General features: G+C 37.4%; 1 protein-coding gene across 5 annotated transcripts in view; it reads left to right on the forward strand.

Moving 5' to 3' along the window:
- Positions 1–22013, forward strand: part of LOC150085178 (eukaryotic translation initiation factor 4 gamma 3-like) — a 791506-nt gene that overhangs the window by 686081 nt on the left and 83412 nt on the right. For all 5 annotated transcript variants that reach the window (XM_090373913.1, XM_090373915.1, XM_090373911.1 and 2 more), the window contains one exon: positions 9563–9654. In XM_090373913.1, the coding sequence (XP_090230039.1) occupies positions 9563–9654 (92 nt within the window). The remainder of the gene's footprint in view (positions 1–9562; positions 9655–22013) is intronic.

A 22013-nucleotide genomic window follows, 5' to 3' on the forward strand; every position in this document is an offset into this window, starting at 1 on the left:
CTTTACTTAAGGTACTCTTTACTGATGACAGTAGATTCAGTCTCAGCAGCGATTCTGGACATCAGCTAATCTGGCGAGAGGTTGGCACACAATATCACCCCGCAAACATCACTGAAAGGGATCGATATGGCCATCGAGGTGTTCTCGTCTGGGAGGGTGGTACTGTAACCGGTGCACCCAATGTACTGAGGTAATCCTTCCCCATGTGCGTCTGCTCCGAGGTGCCATTGGCCCGGAGTTCATGTTTATGGATGATAACGCCACATCCCATCACACTGCAGCTGCTGATATGCTTTTGGAAAGTGAGGACATTGTTCGTATGGATTGGCCTGCCCGTTCCGCCGATCTAAATCCCATCAAACACATATGGGACGGTCTGGGGAGACACCTAGCAGCACATCCACACCCACCAGAAAATGTTTACCGGCTGAAGATCCTGCTGACAGAGGAATGGGCAATGTTACCACAAGAACTTATCAACAACATTGTTCCCTCTGTACTGTTTTGTTTCCGTTGTGTCAGTATTGTTTCCTTCATTTCTGTACCTCACGAGGTTCCTTTCATATACTGTTCCCATATCCAGGCCACTGCTACGAGAAGATACAGGTAAAAACCTGACTGGTCCTTTAATTTTGCACACCAGTGTATAAGTAATTTTGGGGTTACTGTTCTTCAGGTGCAATACCTTATACTTTGCTGGATTAAAGCATAGCTGCCATTTTTCTGACCATCTCTGAAGTCTATCTAGATCATTATGAAGAAGCTCTGCTTGGCGGCGATCATTAACTACTCTACCAATCTTTACATCATCTGCAAATTTAGACATCATGCCCTCTATCCCTTCATCGATGTCATTTATGAAAATCAAAAACAACAGTGGTTGTAATATTGATCCTTGGGGAAACCCACTTCAACCCTCTGCCTCTTGCCCCGAAGCCATCCAGCTATCCATCTTTGAATTTTCCATGTGATTCCAACCTGTTTCAGGTTATAAAGTAACCGCTCATGTGGGACTGAGTCAAATGCATTGCTGAAATCCAAATAAACAGTGATGTTGAAATTATTCCCCAAGTCCAGCTCTTGAGTGACCCTGTCAAAATAGCTAACCAGATTAATTAAACATGATTTTCCCTTTACAAAACCATGCTGAATATCCTTCGGAATTCCATTTCTGTCTAAATGATTCTGATTTCCAACTTTAATCATTGTCTCCATGATTTTCCCTACTAAAGTTATTCTAACCGGCCTGTAATTTCCCATTTCACTCTTAGAACCTTTACTCTGTATGGAGATATATTGGCACTTTTACAATCAAACGGAATCACTCCTGAGTCCAGTGATGCTTGCATAATTAGCCTCAATGGTTCAGTGCACTCACTTGCCGCCTCCCTTAAGATTATACGGTATATGCCCTCAACCCCGGGAGCCTTACTGGCCTGTAGGCTTGAAATTTTTTTTTCATTAAATAAACGTGAAATTTCAACATCATTAATTACATTTTTTTTTCAACTTCACTCCCAGAATTTGTCATTGATTCCTGAATTTCTCAAGGATTTCTGAAACTAAAACGCTGATGAACAACAATCAATTTGGATTATGACAAAATAGAACCACTTTGGATTTCATGATCAAAGCAGAGACTAACATCTGTAATGCTTACAAGAAAAATGGACATCTTGTTAATAGTAAGTCTTGATATTGAAAAGGCTTTTGTCTCTACCTGGAAGTATGGCATATTAAGAGACCTTTATTTCCTAGGATTGTGAGGACATTTACCAAAATTCATTCAAAATTTTCTTCAACACACAATCTTTCAAGTCCACTATCAAACTGTATTTTCTTGTTTTTATACTCAAGTATGTGTACCACAATGATCAATACATAGCACTACTCTTTTTTCACTTAGACTTTCTCAACATAACACAGAACATCCCAAGAACTGTATATGTGTGCCTATGATCTTACTATTTCTTGATATTCACAAAATATTCTTACCGTTGAAAGACAGCTGCAACTTTCTATAAATAAGTCAGAGATATGGATACTGCATGATAGATATCATATATCAGAACAGAAAACAGTTGCGATTCACTGCTGCAAAAAATGCAAGCTGCATCCAGAATTGGAACTCAGGTTAAAGAACCATCTGAACCCTCTCCAGTGATCTTCATTTACTAGATTTAATATTGGACACACTCAACTTTGTTTCATATACAATAAACCTCCGAACTGTCTTTCTTAATACACTCAGGACCATTTCTGCCATGATGTGAGGTGCTGAAAAATACACTCTTCTACATCTATATCGTGCCCTTATCAGGTCTTTCTAGATTATGGTGCTATTGTCTGAGTCATCTATGAAACAGTGCCTCTGCACTGCACTAGGGGCATTTAGAACATCCCTGTCCAGAGTCTCCATATAGAGTCACCTGAACCCCACCTTAATGACAGATGGACTAAGAAAATAACAGAATGGTACCCAAGAGGAGCTAGAAGAAAACCTGGAAGAAAAGGCGGAAATGGATAGATGAAATTCATGAGTTTTTGGGTAGTAAATGGATGGCCAGTGCTCAAAACAGAAGAACTGGAAAGTTGCTGGAGAGGCCTTCATCCTGCAGTGGATTGAAAATGGCTGATGATGATGATGGTGAAGAACCCCCACCTTAGAAGGAAAATTCTTCTTCCAATCACATAGTTCCCTGGGGAGCTGTTGTGGCCACCAACAAATTCCTCCAACTGCATCGATCATGTGCTCTACAAGCAGCATTGCAAAGTGTCATACCCGGAAGTTCACTGATCCCATCCTTCCACCTAGTTGCAAGTCTTCCTCTGCACCTCTTCCCCTCAATTTTTTCTTCCATTATCTTCTTCACCACAAAGTTTTCCCTTCTTACTATATGTCCAAAAAACTTGAGTTTTCTTTTATTGATGCTATGAAGAAGAATTTTAGGCCTGCCAGTTTTATTCAATACCCACTCATTTGTTCTTCAATCAAGGTAAGAAATATGCAATATTCTCCTGTAACGCCACATTTCAAATGCCTCAAATTTTCTTCTTGTCAACTCTTTTCAGATTCCATCCTTCACATTCATAAGTGGCAACTGGAAAAAGTAACGAATCAATGATTCTCAGTTTCGTCTTTAGGGGAAGATCTTGGTCTCTCCATAATTTTGTCAGATCAGTGACCAATGTTTTAGCAATTGCCTGTCGTCTCTTTACATCATTTGAGCAGTCACTATTTTTATTTATTCTTGACCCTAAGTAATCAAATTCATCAACTTCTTCGATAGCTTGCCCATTAACCATTGCCCATGGAACCAAGATTATCACTAATCACCATAGTTTGTTTTATACAAATTCAGAAACAATCCATTTTTTTCTTACTTGCTTCACATACTCTCCTCAGAGTTTCTTTAAGATGATCCTTAGAATTGTAAATTGGTACAGTATAATAAAGGTTGTTTATCTTCAGTCCTCCAATTTTGATGTTGGTCTCTTAAATCTTCCATAGCATCAACCATGATATCTTCAGCATAAAGATTAAAAAGGCAAGGTGACAAAATACAGCCCATCCTGACACCGTTACCTATTTTAAAAAAGTCTGTTTCCCATGTTGGTTCTCACCCTGTTCCTGGTACAGTAGCTTAATCAGCTGAATTATGTGGATTGGGAATCCCATATTAGTCATTGTTTCTCATGTTGAACACAATCAAATACTTTGGAATAATCTATAAAACACAAAAAGACTGCAACATTCAATTCTTTGCATTTTTCAATAATAAGTTGTAGACTTAAGATCTGATCTCTGGTTCCTCTGCCCTTTCTGAAACCTGCTTGCTCATCTGTCAAGTTTTCTTGAAATTCTGCTTAGTATGATTTTAAGAACCTTGCTACCATGAGAAATTAGGCTAATAATCCTGTAATTTGAGCAAATTTCAGACCTGTTTTTTGGTAAGTGAATGAAAATTGATTTCTTCCAATCTGATGGCACTGTCCCGTTTTCCAAATCTTTACAATCATTTTATGAAAAAACTCTGTGCCCTTCACACCTGTAACTTTAGTCAATTCCAGGTGACTTGCCACACATCAGTTCTCTGATGGCTTTTTCAACTTCTTCCTTCAGTGGAACTGGTTCATGATCACACTCTTGAAAAGGGGATGGCAAATAATTAGTGTCAGCAGGTTGCTCGGAAGAGTTGCTCACAATATTCTTTCCACCTTCCTTTAATTGTGTTCTCCTCTGTTAAAATTTCCTCTTTGGAGTTCTGAATTACAAGTTGTGGTCGGAACTTTTGTCTTAAGGACTTAAACATCGTACATCTTTTTAGTGTTGTTTCGTTTGTTATGGTATTCAATCTGTTTACACTTTCAATTTATATAATCCTGTTTGTCTTGGCTTTAACAGTGCTTGATGACTTTCCTTGGTTCCTGATGCTCTTCGTTTCCTTGTACACCCTGGGCTTTTGCAGTTCTTCTCTGTTCAATAAGTTTAAGTGACTGCTGTAATCCATGACTTCCTGATCTTTGATCTTCTTCTAATGTATCTATTTACTGAATCTTTAATGCTTTTTGTGTTTTCCCACATTGAGAAGCATGAAGGAAAATGCTGCCTCAGTTATTCAACCAAAATTCAGAGCCTTCCAGCCCATCCTTTTCAACCCCAATTTGACAGCGTTCAATAGAAGTAATCCAACTGAAAATTGACCCTCTGATATTGGACTGAAAGATTTGATGAACATGTGGAACCTTCATTTTGACAATATACTTCAATAAACCACTGGGCCTAACCCAACCTGGTCCATAAATCCCCCTCTCTGCAATACCCTATTTTCCACAATGGAGAAAGAAATCCTTAGAAGATGAAAGTATTAAGCAACCGCTTAAAAGTCCATGTTCTCAACCGTGCTCAGAGCTGTCCAATATATACAGATGGTTCAAAAACATACTCTGCCGTTGGTGTTGTTGCTGTCTTTTCTTTTTCATTCTCCATAGCACTACTGGTTGAATGTAGGAGTTATACTGCAGAATTCTATGCAATTAAGTTAGCCTCAGAAAATATTAACACTTTCCACAACATTAGCAGTATAATACATACAGATTCCATGAGTGCAATGTCTGCATTTGTCAATAAATTTTCGCTTCGCATTCCATCATAAAACATCCTTTCCTGTTTAAATTGTATAGGGAATAATAATCATTCAGTGGCATTTTGCTGGATTCCAGAGAATACTGTGTCATAGGTAATGAGATAGCAGCTCAGGCAGCCAAACACCACAGCACCGTATATTGATTTTCTGAGGTATATTTCAGTGGTCAGAAATATGGAATTGCCAGACAAACAACAAATTTCTCCAAATCAAACAGGAACCAGCTTTATGGAATTCTGGCTTCAGACAAAACAGACAAAAAGAAATTGTACTGCACAGTTACGAATAGGATATACACACCGAACCCATATATTTCTCCTAGTGGAGGAGAAACATATCCCTCAAAATGACTGGATATATGCCATCCACCCCAAAATGTTTTACTTCCCTTCAATTTTATTGATTTAGGCATTGGGATCACTCTCCACTGAACCCACAAGAGCCACAGAGAATTTTTTTTTCTTGATAAAAATGGACACATTCTATACCCATTCTACAAGATTAGAAGTCAGGATTTGACTTCTAATCTTGTAGAATTCAAATCCTGACTATTAGCTCATCACATTTTTTCCAACCTTCAGTATTATAATGATAATATTATAAATATCATAATTATTAGAGGAAGGTTTGGGTAGCTTCTAAAGCAAATTTTTTAGGCTATGGACATTTTTATAAATGACTGCAAAATAGATGACCTCCCCCAGTCACAGACTTTGACTATGCACATTCAAAAGCCCTCTAGTACAACAATGGAATGACTTACTAGGATTGAGTTTGCCTCTATATATAATATCTTTATTGCAATCAGCAAAAAAAAAAAATTAGTAAATTTTCCATGGATGCCTAATGCAATGCCCGTAACAGCAACAATGCTAAGGGTTTAACATAGAAAGGAACTAAAACTCTAAAAACAAAAAAATAAGTTGTAAACACATGAAAACAGGGTCTTCCCCCCCCCCACACACACATACAATATCAACAACTCGATCAAGGAAAAACAGTGATAGTCACTTGGTTGAAGACAAGAGCTGCTCCCATGATATGTCTTGTGTAGGATTTGTCCTCAATGAATTTCTTGTAGTTAGCATCCATAGCTTGGACATTTTGGAGTATCTCCATTGGCAGGAATCTGTCGCCCTTCTTGAGCCTCCCCCCCGTGGACTGTAAAGAAGGGAGGGCCCTTGAGGGTTTCTGGGGGATTCTCCAATTACAAATCTGTCAAAAGCTTGACATATTGATTTCGCCCACTATCATTTTAATGGTGACGAGTAAGCGGAGGGTGAAGATCCATTCTGAGACTTTTCTGTAGTTTAGAAGTTTGATCATTTCTGAAGTATGTGTGAGGGGTTGAAGCTTGTGCTTGAAGAGCACCCACCGAAGAAGCCAGTACTCATCAGATGAGATGGTTTTCTGTGTGGTTTTTGCTGCCGACGCCCAGATTTCAGATCCATAGGTAATGACTGGCTGAAGAAACTGGTAAATATATTGAAGGGTGTACTGAGACTCTGTCACATGGTGTTTGGCAAGCCATCTGAATCGGCAGACCTTGTTGTGAATATCTGTGGCATGGTGTTTAAAGCTGAGTTTAGGGTCAAAGATGACCCCGAGATCTCTGTGCTTAGTTACTGGAGGGATGAAGGTTCCGTGGATTTTCAGGTTTAATTGAGTTGTGTGTGGTTTGAGTGAGAACACCATTTGTGCAGATTTATTTTGGTTAATCTGAATAGAGAACTGTGCTAAGTACGTAACAAGAATTTTTAGGCTGTTGGTGATGGTGTTGGAAGCAGTCTCAGGTTGGTCAGTCCCATGGATCCGATAGTGGAGCTTCAAATCATCTGTGTAGCTGAGAAAAACCATTTCCAGGCACAGGGAAAAATAAGTTTAAGAATTCTAAGATACTTAATAAGTTCTAAACTTAGAAGATTAGGAGGAGAGCAAAAATGCAATGTAAATGAGGCTTTAAAATAAAAACACATAGTTAATCCTATATCTGTACTAAACAAAACAACCACACTGAGCAACTAGGATGAAATGACAAACTTGGTCACCACGAGCACAGACATCATGCAGGTTTTATACCTCTTCATTGTCTAGTAGCAGTCTTGTGATTTTACATATTCACATGGTATTCCAAAAGTAACTATGCAATACATTTCTGTGATATTATTCACAATGACTATGTTTTACCTGTTGCAATGAAGTGTGTTGAAACTCGAAGCATTTGTGTTCATATTTTTATTTTACAGTTCCTTTTGGAATCCTTTTTTTATTCACACCAAAAATTTTATAATTATGGTATGAATAAAAAAATAATTTACTCTTATTCAATCTTGAATTTGTTTCATAGGTACCTGTGTTCAGAAATTGGAACCCAAAGTTGTCATTATTTGGAGTGATGCATATTCATATGCAATCCAAGAGGGGTTTGCAAGGTTGATCAAAGTTCTAGGACTGGCGCTGCAGCAAAATCACATTCGTGTTTTTGGTGTTTTATGAATATAAAGTAGAAGAGACTTTTAAGAATCACAACCTTTCCCAAGTCCATAAACATTTGAGTGGTTCAAGAAATTCAGAGATTCAAACTTCAGTTACATATGATAGCACTTGCTCTGTTTGGCATCAACTTCAATCACAAACAGTAGATTCATACTCCTTTGAATGAAAAGACGTTGGGGTAATTGTGCAGTCAGATATGAAGTTTTCTGAGCAGTGCAGAGAGGCTGCCAGATCAGGTCAGTGATATACAGGAATTTTGCTAGTAGGGAAAAGGAGGTGATTATCCCTTTGTATAAGGCAATGGTCAAGCCATGTCTGGAGGTCTCGTTTTAGATTTTCGAAAGGATGTAGAGTTGCTTGAGTGAGTACAGAGGACTACAAGATTGGTGGGGGGAAAGGGGTCCTCTTACCAAGGAATCCTTAAGTTCTGCAGCTTGCAGCATCTGAAGACTAGGTACCTGCTCAACCCATTCTTATGGGCTTGGATGGGTTGAGCAGGCATCAATTCTGATGGGATTCTTCCTCTTGCTCAGATTACGAATCTGGGGGGCATAAATTCAAATTGAGGAAAGCCAGTTGTAGAATAATGTGCGAAACTTTGCCTTTAGCTAGTGGGTAGTTGATTGCTGGAAAAAACTTCCATCTGTCATTGTGGAAGTTGATAGCTTTAATAAATTCAAGGAGAAACTGGATAAACTTTTAGAGGGAATGGATGTGTGAAATGATAATTTGGGGTGTGTTTTTTTTTTTTTTTTAAATTTATTTATTTTTAGTTTATTTTTTATTCTTTATTTATTTTATTTTATTATTATTATTATTATTTTATTTATTTTTTTTTTTTGTCCGATGGCTTGCTTTCTTGCATCACGTCTCTACTACTACTGCTGCTCCTTAATCGGGCATCGAGAGCCAGCACATGTCCTGGGGGGGGGGGGTCACATCACTGGCCAGGCAGCCGACCGGGCTAGCCGAGTGGGTAAAGTACCTGCCCGGCAACCCAAAGGTCGCGGGTTCGATTCCCGCCTCGGGCTTGGATCAAAGTACTGCAAAAACCTTGGGAGGTGCAATATGGCCACAGAAGCCGATGCGCCAACAACTACCAAAAAAAAAAACTGGCCAGGCTGCCTTTCTGTATAGGGGACTGATTTGTACCTGACTTCTGCACTACTTAACATGACAGATTTGGATGAAGATAAATTCCATGAGAAACTCAGATCTACATTCAAAGTCTTCGGAAAGGGATGATATATAAACATCCCTTCCCCTCTCAAAAAATAGACAATGGATTATGAACCAAGGAATTGTCATAGGAGATTAGGGGGCTTAATTAATAAATTAAGACAACTTGTGGAATGGATTACTACAGAAGGTAATTATCTTTGTTGCTACTATATTCAGTGGTAATCAAATGCACCAGATTTATCTTTCTGCATGATGTAGAGTACAGGTGCATGTGCATGGTGTAGAGTACATGTGCACCCTTGTCTTGCATTTTACAGAATGTTGTGGAATCTTTGAAATATACATTTGAACCAAAAAAGTTACAAATTATTTAGTTTGTTGAAATCTGAATACTGTATTGTGTACTTAAATTTTGAATATAATAATCTAGTGATATGCAACCTTGAGATTACATACATATTATAAGAAAGCCTGAAATCTATATGTTGTACATAAACTATAAGAAGAGTTGGAAGTCATGTAAAATAGGGCCACAGAGAGTGCAAATAAGAAAAGGTTGCATGTCGCAAAGTGATTATAAGAACAAAAAATAAAATAAAATTTAATAAAATGGTATAATATAAAATATTTCTTCAGCTTGCCAGTGATATGCATTTCATATTAATGAAGTTTTTTTTGCCAGTGACCTTGTATCACAAAAATTTAAAAATAGCTTTTATATTTTGGTTTTTTAATAGCTGTTCTTAAAGGAAAAGAACTGACAGAAGAAGATATTGAGCGAAAAACTAAACCTCTAATTGATGAGTTCCTACATAACTGTGATTTTGAGGTATTATTTTTTTTTTTTTTTCATTTGTTTTTATTTTAGTATTAGTAAAGACAAATTAACATGAGCAAGTCACTTATTCTTCAAAGCTTTTTTAAAAAGTAATTTTGTAATTTATGTATCTGTCCCTTAAAGTTATATGTGCTAACTATATCTCTGCAAGAATGTGTAGTAATTTATTCCAACAATTAATAATTCTATGACTATAAGAGAATTTCGTTATATCCGCTTTGTACCTGTCCTTTCCAATTGAAGGGCATATGCTCTAGTTTGTGAAAGAAAGAAAAAAAAAAATAGACCCTTTGTGGGTCCTTCAATACTTAAATCAAGTCACCACATAGGCATTTAATCTCAAGGCTTTTCCGCCCACAAAACTGATATCTGTCTCTACAAGAATGTCGAATCAGGTATCGGTTCATATCAAAAACTAACCTGTCGCTCCCACTAATAGTAATATTATTCATTGTATCTTTTCCACCAGATTGACATTTTTCTTGAAATGGCAGTTTTAAACTTGTATACAGTACTCGAGATGTGGCCTAATCAGGGCTTTATATAAAGAAATAATTGCTTCCTCATTCCTACTAGTGAAATTTCTGTACATCACAGATAGAACACCACATTCTATAATTACAGGATCTAGTAGCTTGCCTTCACTGTTGAGAGAGAGAGAGAGAGAGAGAGAGAGAGAGAGAGAGAGAGAGAGAGAGAGAGAGAGAGAGAGAGAGAGAGAGAGAGCTTCACATCATTACACATTTACTTCTAAGTCGTTTTCATTGTCAACTGCCTTAAGTTTGTTGCTTCCTAAGTAAAGAAATAATCTAAAATTACTATTACCCACATGTTGAACCTTATGTATCATAGTATTGTACTTTCACTGCCATTTTCTTCACCATCTGAATGTTTTATTTATATCTTGTTGAAATAACATACCTTGGTTACTGTTGTAACCAAGGTATATACTTCATCAAGATGCTTCAACAAGATCCAAATAAACACTCTCCTAACCTTTTTATCATTGGAACCTTGAGTTCAGTGTCATTTAAAATTTCAAACACAATAAAGGACTTAGTAGTGAACTCAGTAAAACCGCAGTTGAGACTCTGGTCCAGTAGGAATAATAGCCGTTATAGCACCTTCCCACCAATTGCACATTGTTTCAATTTATGCAAAACGGCATGCATTTTGGACAGAGTAAAAGGCCTTAGTCCTGATATACCCATGTCAAAAATTATTATTTGCATCCATTTCTTTTGAGTCTCATTTTACTTATTAGATTAGTTAGGCATGATTTTACTTATATAACCATTCTGCATTTCTTGAATAATTTGATTTCTTGTGTAATTTATTCACATGAACCTGCAATGCCATCCTTAACTATTTAATAGTCAGGTTTTTAGTCTGTTTTGAAAAGCCTGTGTGTATGTGTACATGCATGCATGCGCTAACCCTAGCAACATAATTGTTTACAATTGACCAAAATCAAATTTACCATGCATATGGGAGGGGAACCCAATGGATAGTTTAATTTTTATCCACCACCTTGAAACAAGATGGCTTCTACTGAATAATAGATGCAATTTGTTTGGAAATCTTCTGTTACAAGTCAAATTTAAACAGAATTTACAGTTTGGGTGTTTATGAGTGTACACTGCTTGCAATATTTTTTATTTTGTTCTACTTTGATTTACTTTTGAAACAAGGTTTCATCATTAGTAATGCCACCTCTTCAGAACTCATCTGTTTGCATTCTTATCCCAATCAAAAGTGCAGTACTCTTTGAAGAAGAGGGGAATATGGCAAAGTAGATGCCACATATGTAGAAGGCATATGATTTGTCCTTCTGTTGCATTAGTGTTACTGGCTTTGTTGTGATGGTGGTGAAGTTTTTTACCACGATTGTTTATTCAAAGACTGCATTGATATTGATTTCAGCTACCTTGCCTACTCTGAAGCCAGGAATTATTCTTAGGTTAAGGCTTCACATTTTGTGGAGCTGTTAAAATGTGTTGATGCAGCTTTGTAAGTAGAGATGAGCGAGTTCATATAATATTCATTATGAAGAACTTAACTCATCTGTATATTGTCAAAATGTTAGAAATTAAAAAATTAAGATTTTTGCTTTGGTGTATTTGCTGTTGAATAAGAATGAAGTTATTGCTTGTCCAGAGTCTTGGCTGAAGACAATTGTGATCTGACTCCTTTGGTGATAATTTTGGCCATGTTCTCCCTGTTTTATCACAGGATTTGATTAGTGGAAGGGTTTGTCATTTTTTAGCCAGCTTGTTAACTATAAATAGTTTGAAAAGCTGTTAATCAGCAAGCTCTATCTGAATTATTTTTGTGATTGTCTACCTCTTTATTGCCAGATTTCCATTTATCTCCTTTTGTTTTTTGAAGGTTCTTGAGAAGTTGTTGAAACCTTTATTGAATCTATAATTGCATGTCTACAACAGTTAACAGAGAACAGACAGTTGGCTTGGAACTGACAAGTTGATTTTACATGCAGTATATTTTGATGAAGCTTCTGCTTTCAATTCTATTTATATCCTTCCTTTTTCTGGTAGTTTTGCATCATTGTTTTAGTATTGGAGGTTCTTTATTGTGATTGGTGTCATGCATTTTATCAGATGTTCTTATCATTTTCCAGTATCTGTAACCAAGTTGAAATTTTCTTTGGTATCCTTCAAAGGAGCAGGCTTTCTGCTTTGCTTTCTTCTGCTGTTTTCGCTCTGATTTTCTGAAGTAATCAAGCATTTCCTGCATAGGTGATTTATCTTTATTGTAACATTCAGCAGGTGACCATGATTCAAAGTCACCCTTATTCAATGTTCTTAACCAAAATAGTGTCAATCTGATGAATTATCCAAATTGTTTCACTGTGAGGGATTAATCCATTGAAGTCCAAACAGAAAATTTAGCCTATCTCATATATTGTCCTAAATCTTGGCTAGTCACTGTTTCTTGTTCAGAAGTTAATTTCAGGGTAGTGGAGAATGAAAAAAGATCTGGGGGTAATTGTGCAGTCATATATGAAATTTTCTGAGCAGTGCAGACAGGCCACCAGAGCAGGGATAAGGAACTGATTATCCTTTTGTATGAGGCAGTGGTCAGTCTACACCTTGAGTACTGCATACAGGTCTGGGGGCATCATTTTAGGAAGGAAGTAGAGTTTCTAGAGCAAGTACAGAGAAGGGCAACAAGGTTGTGAGGGTAACGAAGGAGTGCTCTTACCAAGAAAGGCTAAAGTTCTGCAAATTGCAGGTTCTGGAGACTAGGCACCTGTGAAGTGAATCTGATTGAGGTGTATAGGGCCTTCAATGCTTTGAACAGGCTCAATGCTGATGGGATTCTTCCTCTTGCTCAGACTACGAACCTGGGGGGGGGGGTATGAACTCAAATCGAGGAAAGACAGTTGTAGAGCAGATGTGTGCAAGTTTGCCTTTAAACAGTGGATAGCTGGTTGCTGAGACAGACCTTCATCTGTCGTGGAAGTTGATAGCTTAAATAAATTCAAGAAAGAACTGGACAAACTTTCGGGAAGTGTAGGGTGCTGTGTTTTTTTTTTTTTTTTTTTTTTTTTTTTGTTGATGTTGCTTGCTTTCTTGCATCATATGCCTTTGCTAATGCTAAAAGTTCTTGGGAATTAAAGACTCTTGGTTGGATTTTAGGAACATTTTAAATGGATAAGAAGGAAGATTCTGAAGGCCTATTGGAATTTTAAACTCCACAGACAAAAGTGACTGATCACAAATTTGTTCTTAAATATTTCACTCTTTGCATGCAATCTTTGATGACCTGTGGTGTGGCCATTTGGTCATCTGCAGCAGGCTGATATTAAGTCCATTTTGAACTTGAAATATTGAATTTTGAAGTGGCTATCTAACGAACACCACCAGTTATCTCTTGAAGATCTATTATATTGTGTGGTCTCAGGATACTCTCATGAAAACAGTGGTCAACGTTGATGATTACATGAACCTATGGGATTTTGTTCATTGGGGAATTCCTGGAAGATAGGTTCCTTGAAAGTATCATTATACAACCGGCATTCAGCCAGGTGGGAAGGAGCACACACTTCTTGATTAGACCGGGGTTCGAGCCCGTCACCACCAAATACAGAGGATGCGGAAAGGTCAGGGAATGACCACCGCATATCCCGGAGCAATATGGCCTTAGCTGCTAATGCTCCTAAATAACAAACAACAACAACCGGCATTCCTCAACATGGGAATGCTGGCTTGGTGTGTGGCGATTGGATAGTGGCTAGCAATTCTTGTGTGTTCTGGACATTTTGTGTTTTAGGTGTGTTAGTATTAGTAGTGGCAAAGGATGCAAGATAGCAAGGTTATACAGCATCAGCCCCACCCAAAAAAAAAAAAAAAAAACACTTCTCTTTTTACCTGTCCATCCTCTCTAACAGTTTTAGTTCTTCCTTAAATTTTTAAACTATCCACTTCCACAACAGCAAATGGCAGATTGTGTTGGACATGTGGAATTTTCCCAAAGGCAAATTCCACACATCCCACCTACAACCATCATCATCATCAGCCATTTTCAATCCACTGCAGGATGAAGGCCTCTCCAGCAACTTTCCAGTTCCTTCTGTTTTGTGCAATGACCATCCATTTACTACCCACAAACTCATGAATTTCATCAATCCATCTCCGCTGTTATCTTCCAGATTTTCTTCTAGCTCCTCTTGGGAACCATTCTATTATTTTCTTAGTCCATCTGTCATCGTGTCTTTGAGCTATGTGTCCTGCCCAAGACCATTTTTCTTTAGTTTTGATAAGAATGTCCTTTACTTGGGTTTGCTGCCTAATCCATGTCTTTCCCTTCTTACCTAACAGTCTGATTCCCAATATAATTCGTTCCATTCTTCGCTGTGTAGTTCTCAACTTCTCTTCCATTCTTTTGGTGAGTGCCCAAGTTTCACTTCCATAAGTCATGGTGGGGAGTACACATTGGTTCATTATTTTACGTTTCAGACAAACTGGGATATTGCTCTTCAGTATGTGACTATATTTCCTGAATGCTATCCATCCAAAATTTATTCTTCTCTTTACTTCCAGCCATTTACCATTATTACATCTAATAACTTGTCCCAGATAAGTATATGACTCCATCTTTTCAATTACTGCTCCTTCAATCATTATTTCCCTTTCCGTGGCATACTTGTTCATCATTACTTTTGTTTTAGCCATATTCATCTTTAGTCCAAAATCCTTACTAACTGTTCATAACTGATTAAGATTTTCCTCTTAATTCACATTGACTCCTTTCTGCGACCAGTCTAATCTTCTGAAAGCTTCCTCAAGGGCAGCAGTAAACAGCTTCGGAGATAGTGTCTCCTTGTCAAACTCCTTTCTCGATTTTAAATTTGCTACCTTGTCTTTTCAGTGCCTAAAACATTGCCTTATGCTGTATGGAATCAAATGCCTTTTCATAATCCACAAATGCCAGGCATAATGGTGTTTTATATTCATTTGCTTTCTCCATTAGCTGTGATATTACGTGAAGGTGATCCATAGTTGAGAATCCTGTCCTAAAGCCAGCTTGCTCTTTCGGTTGATTCTCATCAAGTATTCTTTCTAATCTGTTAATAATGACCCTTGTGAACAACTTGTAGATGTGGGATAACAAGCTAATTGGTCTATAATTTCCAATTTCTGATTTATTTCCTTTCTTATGCAGCAAAACTATGATTGCATTATTCCACTGATTAGGCATCACACCTTTTCTAATGCACTTTGTGAAGAGCCTTGCCAGTTTTTATATTATGTCTCTTCCTCCCAATTTTAACAACTCTACAGTAACTTCATCTTCCCCCAGGGCTTTCTGATTCTTCATTTTCTTCAATGCCTGTTCTACCTGATCAGGAAGAATATCGGGAATGTCGTATATGTTGCTAATTTGCAATCCATCTTCCCCACTGCTGGCATCATTTCCTCGCTCCTTGTATAATTCTCTATAGTAGTTTTCTGCTATTTGAATTTTACCTTCTCTGCTATTTATAGGTACACCATTGCTGTTCTTCAGTTTCAGTATCATTTGTCTTTCTGTATTACTGCTCATGGCTGTTGATTTAAGTCCTTTGTTTTCCCTTAATGCTTGTTCTACTTTTCTTGTGTTAAATCTTCTTATGTCCTCTCTGAGCCTCTTTCTAATGGCTTTGCATAACTGTATACTCAATTTTCTCCTTGTCAGTGTTTATCTTGCTCTTCATTTGTCGTCTTCGGTTCATCATAACAAGTGTTTCTTGACTAATTTTTTCTTCTTTGGATTTCTTTTTCCCTATAGCTTTCTTGGGCTTTATCACTTTCAGAAAGTTGTAATATTCCTCGTTGATATCTTGGTCCTGAGCAGTCTGCAGAAGCTCAAACTTGTTCCATTACGTACTGTTCTTTCTCGTCTTCTGTTATCTCAAAGACCTTCATATTATTTACTCGAGTCAGTTTTTTCCTTTCCTACATCTATATCAAGTGTGCATCTTACCATTCTGTGATCACTTCCAACATTTACCTTATTCGGGATGGTAACATCATTCACGGTATATTCTGTTAGTGAGGAAGTTGATTTCATTAGTTGTTAATCCATTTGAACTCCTCCATGTCCACTTTCGGTTTACCCTTTTCTTGAAAAAAGTGTTCATTACTGACAATTTTTGAGATTCTGCAAATTCCACAAGTCTTTCACCTCTTTCATTTCTTTCACCAATTCCAAAATTTCCTACAGTTCCCCTTTCTATGCTGTTTTGTCTTTTTCCAACCTTAGTATTGAAGTCTCCCGTAATAATAGTGTAGTGGGCTTTCTGCTCATCTAGAAGTCTCCCAATTTCGATGTACATTTCTTCAACCTCTTCATCATCATGGCTCGATGTTGGTGAATAAATCATTATAACTTTTCCTTTCCTTGTACCTCTTAGAAATCTCTTATAACCAGCTTGTACCTCTTAGAAATCTCCTACAGCCATCTTTCCTCAATTTGAATTTATGCCCCCTTGTGTGTAGTCTGAAGAAGAGGAAGGATTCCATCAGCATTCAACTTACTAAATCCATTCAGAGCCTTAAACACAACTCAATCAGATATCACAAGTGCCTAGACTCCAAACACTACAGTTTACAGATTTAAAAACTTTCCTGGAAAGAGTGCCCTTTTGTTCTTCTCATTAATCATGCCACTCTTCTTTGCACCCATTACAATAGGTCCACATTCTTCCTAAAATGTGGCCTAACAATCGCCTTGTACAGTGGGATACACACCCTTGTCATTGCTGGAAAAATTCGTGTATATCATTGGCAAAGCCCCTGTGAGCCCTCCTGTCAGCATAGCAAGTCTGCATTGATCAGGAATTTCCTATCTGAATGCACAACAATTCCCCGCCCCAACATCCACCCACCCGGATCTTTTTAGTTCTCACCTGCTCTGAGCATGATATCACATAGCTGATATGTTCATCTCCAATTACTGCTCTCCGTATGAAGTACCTTGCATTTATCAATATTAAACTTCAGTTGCCACTTTTCATTCCATCTGCCTAATTTGTTTAGATCATGTTGTAGTAGCATTCCCATGTGATTAACTACTCTGCCAACCGTCTTATCATCTGCAAACTTATGCGTTAAGACTGACAGGCCTTCTGCTAATAACAACATTAGTAAAAGAAGAGCAGTGCCTGTTGATAACCACTCTGTATTCTTCCACTGAACGATCCCTCTATCCATAGCAGCAGCGTGCACTTAATGTGACACTGCTCTAATTTGTAAAGCAGTCTTTTTTGAGCAACATCAAAAGCTTTTCTGAAATCTAAATAGGTGTAAGAATTATTTTTTTGCATCCAGTTCATTTGTTACTGTCATAGTATTTAGTCAGATCATCAGAAGCGTTGATTAGACCGGGTTCAAGCCCGTGGCCACCAAATACGGAGAATGAGGAAAGGTCAGGGAATGACCATCACATATCCCCGGAGCAATATGGCCATAGTTGCTAATGCTCCTAAAAACCAAATAACTAACAAACAAACATCCGAAGCATTGATCAAGGAATCATCAAGTCTTCAAATGCTTCTCATTTAAAATTTGCTGTTGATAACTTCATCAGTTGATCCCACTACATTAAATATAAAAGACTTCTGTAGTCACCTTTGCAAAAGCTAAAGCCCTTGCTTTTAATAGTGGTTACATTTTTAAGTAACTCCCATATTAACACACAGTGTGATCACTGTCACCTAGTGCATCTTTTATCTGCAGATTCTTAATATATGAAGGGTTTGGTTTGGGGTTTATTGTCGCATTAGCAACTAAGGCTATAATGCGCCAATATATGAAGGGTAGCTGCTGATAATCAGATCAAGAGTATTGATTTCTTATGGCTGCCTCTCTAACATGCTTGTGTAGGAAATCAACCAATAAATCTACCAAATTCATTCTGCTCTGTGAGTGACAACTCCAAAAGTTAGTCCCCAATTATAAGGCATTCTGATTTACTGACTTTTATGTGCTTCTTAACAAAGAACATAACATAATCCCCCCCCCCCCCAAATCCTGTTCTATGCTGTCTGTTCATGTCCCCACCCCCCGCCCCCATATTCAACTCTGAATACCTTATATCTGAGTGATACTATTCTTCTGGTATCCCACAGTGTCATCATATGATGATATCATCAGTACTTCAAAATCATAAAATTTATTTACTGTGCTGCTGTGATTAGTGTACATTCAAATATAACTGCAGCTGTTTTTACTCTTAATAACTCTAAAATAGCCCATGTTTTTGCTTGTTCCACAAGGATCCTTAGCAGGGCTTGAAATCCTGTATATCTTTATTTCTAAACTGCTGCTACATGATCTGCATTTTATACAGAAATACAAGAATCACTTGTGCCTCTGCCTGTGGTTACTATTAATGTATTAGGCTGCATATCCCCAGGCAAGCAGTTTTCCAACCCACCTAACAGCATTAGCAAATATTTTTGCACCCCTTCAATGTAAGTGTATTCCATCCCTGTAGAATCACTCTCCTGTTAACAACGCAGGCCACACTGAGAAAAATTCTACCCGATGAGCTTTGCACAGTCTGTGTAGGGCTGAATTGATTGATAAAGCAAGGTTTTGCCATTTACTTCTGAGGTGTGAAATGTTATTTGTAAGCCCCTCTGTCTAGATGTACAAGGTTTGCCTGTAGTTTAATACTTTATTTTTGAGTAATAAAGTCAATTTTATATATATATACACATACATACATACATACATACATAAAAGTTGTATTAACTTCTGATGTCAACGTTTGCTCAGATCGTGTCAGTGAAATTATTCTTGTAGGAATGGAATCCTTTATTCCAAACTCCACTTTAAAATCTCATCCTTTATCTAAACCTTGGTTTTCAAATAAATGTGCTAAGGCTGTTCAAGAGAAGAATGTTGCATATTATCGCAATTCGCTTGTTTCATTTTCTGCCTACACCAAAACTCGCAACAATTGTAAAGCAGTCTTTAATCAGTCCAAACTAGATTTCAAACAGGCTAAGAGTAAAAAACTTGCTTCTTGCCCTAATGGTAGCTGAGCATTCTGGTCTCTTGCCAAAGCTTTGGCCGCAACTTTTGCCCATCTCTGCTCTCACCTCTGTCAAAACCAGATGGTTCTGTTGTCACTTCAGCCAAGGATAAAGCTGATCTGCTAGCATCAAATTTTTCTTCCGCCTTGTGTATTAATGATCTTGGTAAAACACCTCCCACCTTTCCCAACTCGCTCCATTCAATGCCTCCTGAGGTCTTCCGTCAAAAGGATGTCAGAAGGATTTTGATGAATCTCGATGCTATGAAAGCTCCAGGACCTGATGGTATTTCTCCACTTCTTCTTAAAACCTGTGCTTCTGAACTTACTCCTCTTCTTTCCTGCCTTTTTTCACTTTCTTATTCCAAAGGTGTTTTTTTTTTTTTTTTTTTTGTCCTGTTTGGAAATTTGCTCATATCCAGTAAGTTCCTAAAAAAGGGGACAAGTGTTTTCCATCCAGTTATCATCCCATTGCAATTACTTCTACTCTTTCTAAAGTAATAGAGAAATCAATTAACTGCCAGTTCTTAAACTACCTAGAAACCTTCCATCTTTGTTGATCCACTGGTGATATTCTGGCTTATGTTACCCATTTATGGACAAATTCAATGGGAAAGATTGGTGAAACACAAGCAGTTGCTCTTGACATCTCAAAGGCTTTCGATCGTGTTTGGCATAAAAGTCTTCTAAACAAGCTTCCATCTTATCGTTTGCCAACTGTTTTTTGTAATTGGTTATCCAGTTTTCCCTCTGATCGCTCACTGAGGGTGATGGTAGATGACTCCAAGGTTCATTTCTTTCCCCCACTATTTTCCCCTTGTATATTACTGACCTTCTTCCATTGACTGAAAATCCTATCCATACTTTTGCTGATGATAGCACATTGCATTCCACTTTCCATTTTGAAAAATCTTGCCCTGCTCAATCAGCTTCAACTTCTCGAATATCTGCTATCAATTCCTTAAATGCCAGTCTCCGGGTAATTCTCCAGTGGGGCAAAGACAACTTAGTTGATTTCAATCCTTCTAAAACTCAGTCTTGTCTTATATCTCGCAAAAAGGATTCTTCAGCTCCTATGGTTACCTTTGGTCACACTCTGATTTCTAGGCAAGATGATATATCTCTTTTGGGGATTATCCTGACTTCCAATCTCTCTTGGCACAAGCACATTACAAATATTGCTTCCTCTGCATCTTAAAAACTTGGTTTTCTCTTTCGCTCTTGGTGTTACTTTTTTTTCAAACAGCTGTTCACTCTGTACAAATCGCAAATCCACCTACCATGGAATATTGTTTCCACATCTGGGGTGGTGTCCCCAAAACCTCTCTCAGGCTTCTAGATTCCATTCAGAAGAGGGCAGTTAGGTTAATGACTCCTCTATAACAGAGTCTCTCCACTCTCTGTCTCATAGATGTACTGTTTCTGCTGCATGCCTTTTCTACAGATATTTCCATGGGCACTGTTCTTCCGAATTAGCTTCTATAATTCCCGCTCTCTCTTTCAAAACAGTCCAAACACGTGCCGCCACCAGTCAACATCTATTTACTGTCCAACTTCAAACTTACAGAACCAACTTTTCATCTTCCTTGTTTATTCACTCAACTGCCGTTTTCTGGAACAACCTTCCTTCATACATATTTCCTGAAAATTACAGTCTACAGAAGTTCGAGTCTAATGACAACAAATATCTTCTTTTGTCTTCTCAACCTCCAACCCAATCACGGTACTAAGTACTATAGTTTCTAATATCTCTCATGTTTGGGGTTTTCATAAAAAAAAAAAAAAAAAAACATTAAATTAAGTATGCATAAATGGATGTGAGTTACACAATGTGCCAGTAACTATAAGGGTGAGGAAAGTAGAAAAAGAAGAGTAGTAGATTAGTGAAAGGTGAAAGAATGTCAAAATCCTAGTGATTATGATGAATTAAATAAATTATGGGCTGAATTGCCAAGCCAATATAAAGTGGGGGGGAAACTGTAAAATAAAATTAGTACAACAAAATACTAATAAAATAAAAATAAAATGAAAATGGTATAGCTGTCATCATATATGGGGGGGGGAACATTTTTAGTTAAATAGTCTAATATAGGTAATGCAAAAAATGCTTAATCTGATGTCAGCTGAAATAAATATTGACCAACGCAGTGTAATTTATTTAGATAAAAATAAGTATCGAGTTGGGATAAAAATGCTTAATATCAATATATTTTAAAAATAGATTTGGAACAAGCAAATGGTATTAAGGGTGAGGTATTAAATTGAGAATGGGTAAGGGAAATAGAAGTAGGATAGTAGGAACGTTCGTTTCACGTTCGTATTATGCTAATAGTTTAACGAACGGCAAGAACTTAAGAATTAGACAGCAGAAAGATAAGAAGGCATAGAAAAAGTTATTAAATAACACTTAATCTTGCTGGCATTGTGAAGCCCAACCTTGTAGTAAGTGCTCTGGCATTTGTAAGCGTTAGTATAAAAGGAAGCTAATACCAAATGCTTGTATTGAAAGGGAAAATGTGTCGAGACATGCCAAGAAACAAATCTAAACCAAAAGGAAGACAAGACAGTGAAAGTGTTCAATGCCTGGAGTATTTCAAGAAATGCGAAGAGAAAATGAGCTGGCGGGGAAAAAGAAAAGAGCAAGATTCAAACGAAACAACAGTTTTACCTATATTAAGTAGTAACCTACAAAAACTTTATCTATATTAAAAATAACAAATGTAACTATAAAGCTGCTTATAAAGTACTGTATGATATGACAATTAAGTAAATAAAATAACAAAATCATTTTTGGAGCTTGTAATTTA

Source organism: Mastigoproctus giganteus, chromosome 5 (genome assembly GCF_048544385.1).
Source record: "Mastigoproctus giganteus isolate SK-2022 chromosome 5, ASM4854438v1, whole genome shotgun sequence".
NCBI classification, from domain to species: domain Eukaryota; kingdom Metazoa; phylum Arthropoda; class Arachnida; order Uropygi; family Thelyphonidae; genus Mastigoproctus; species Mastigoproctus giganteus.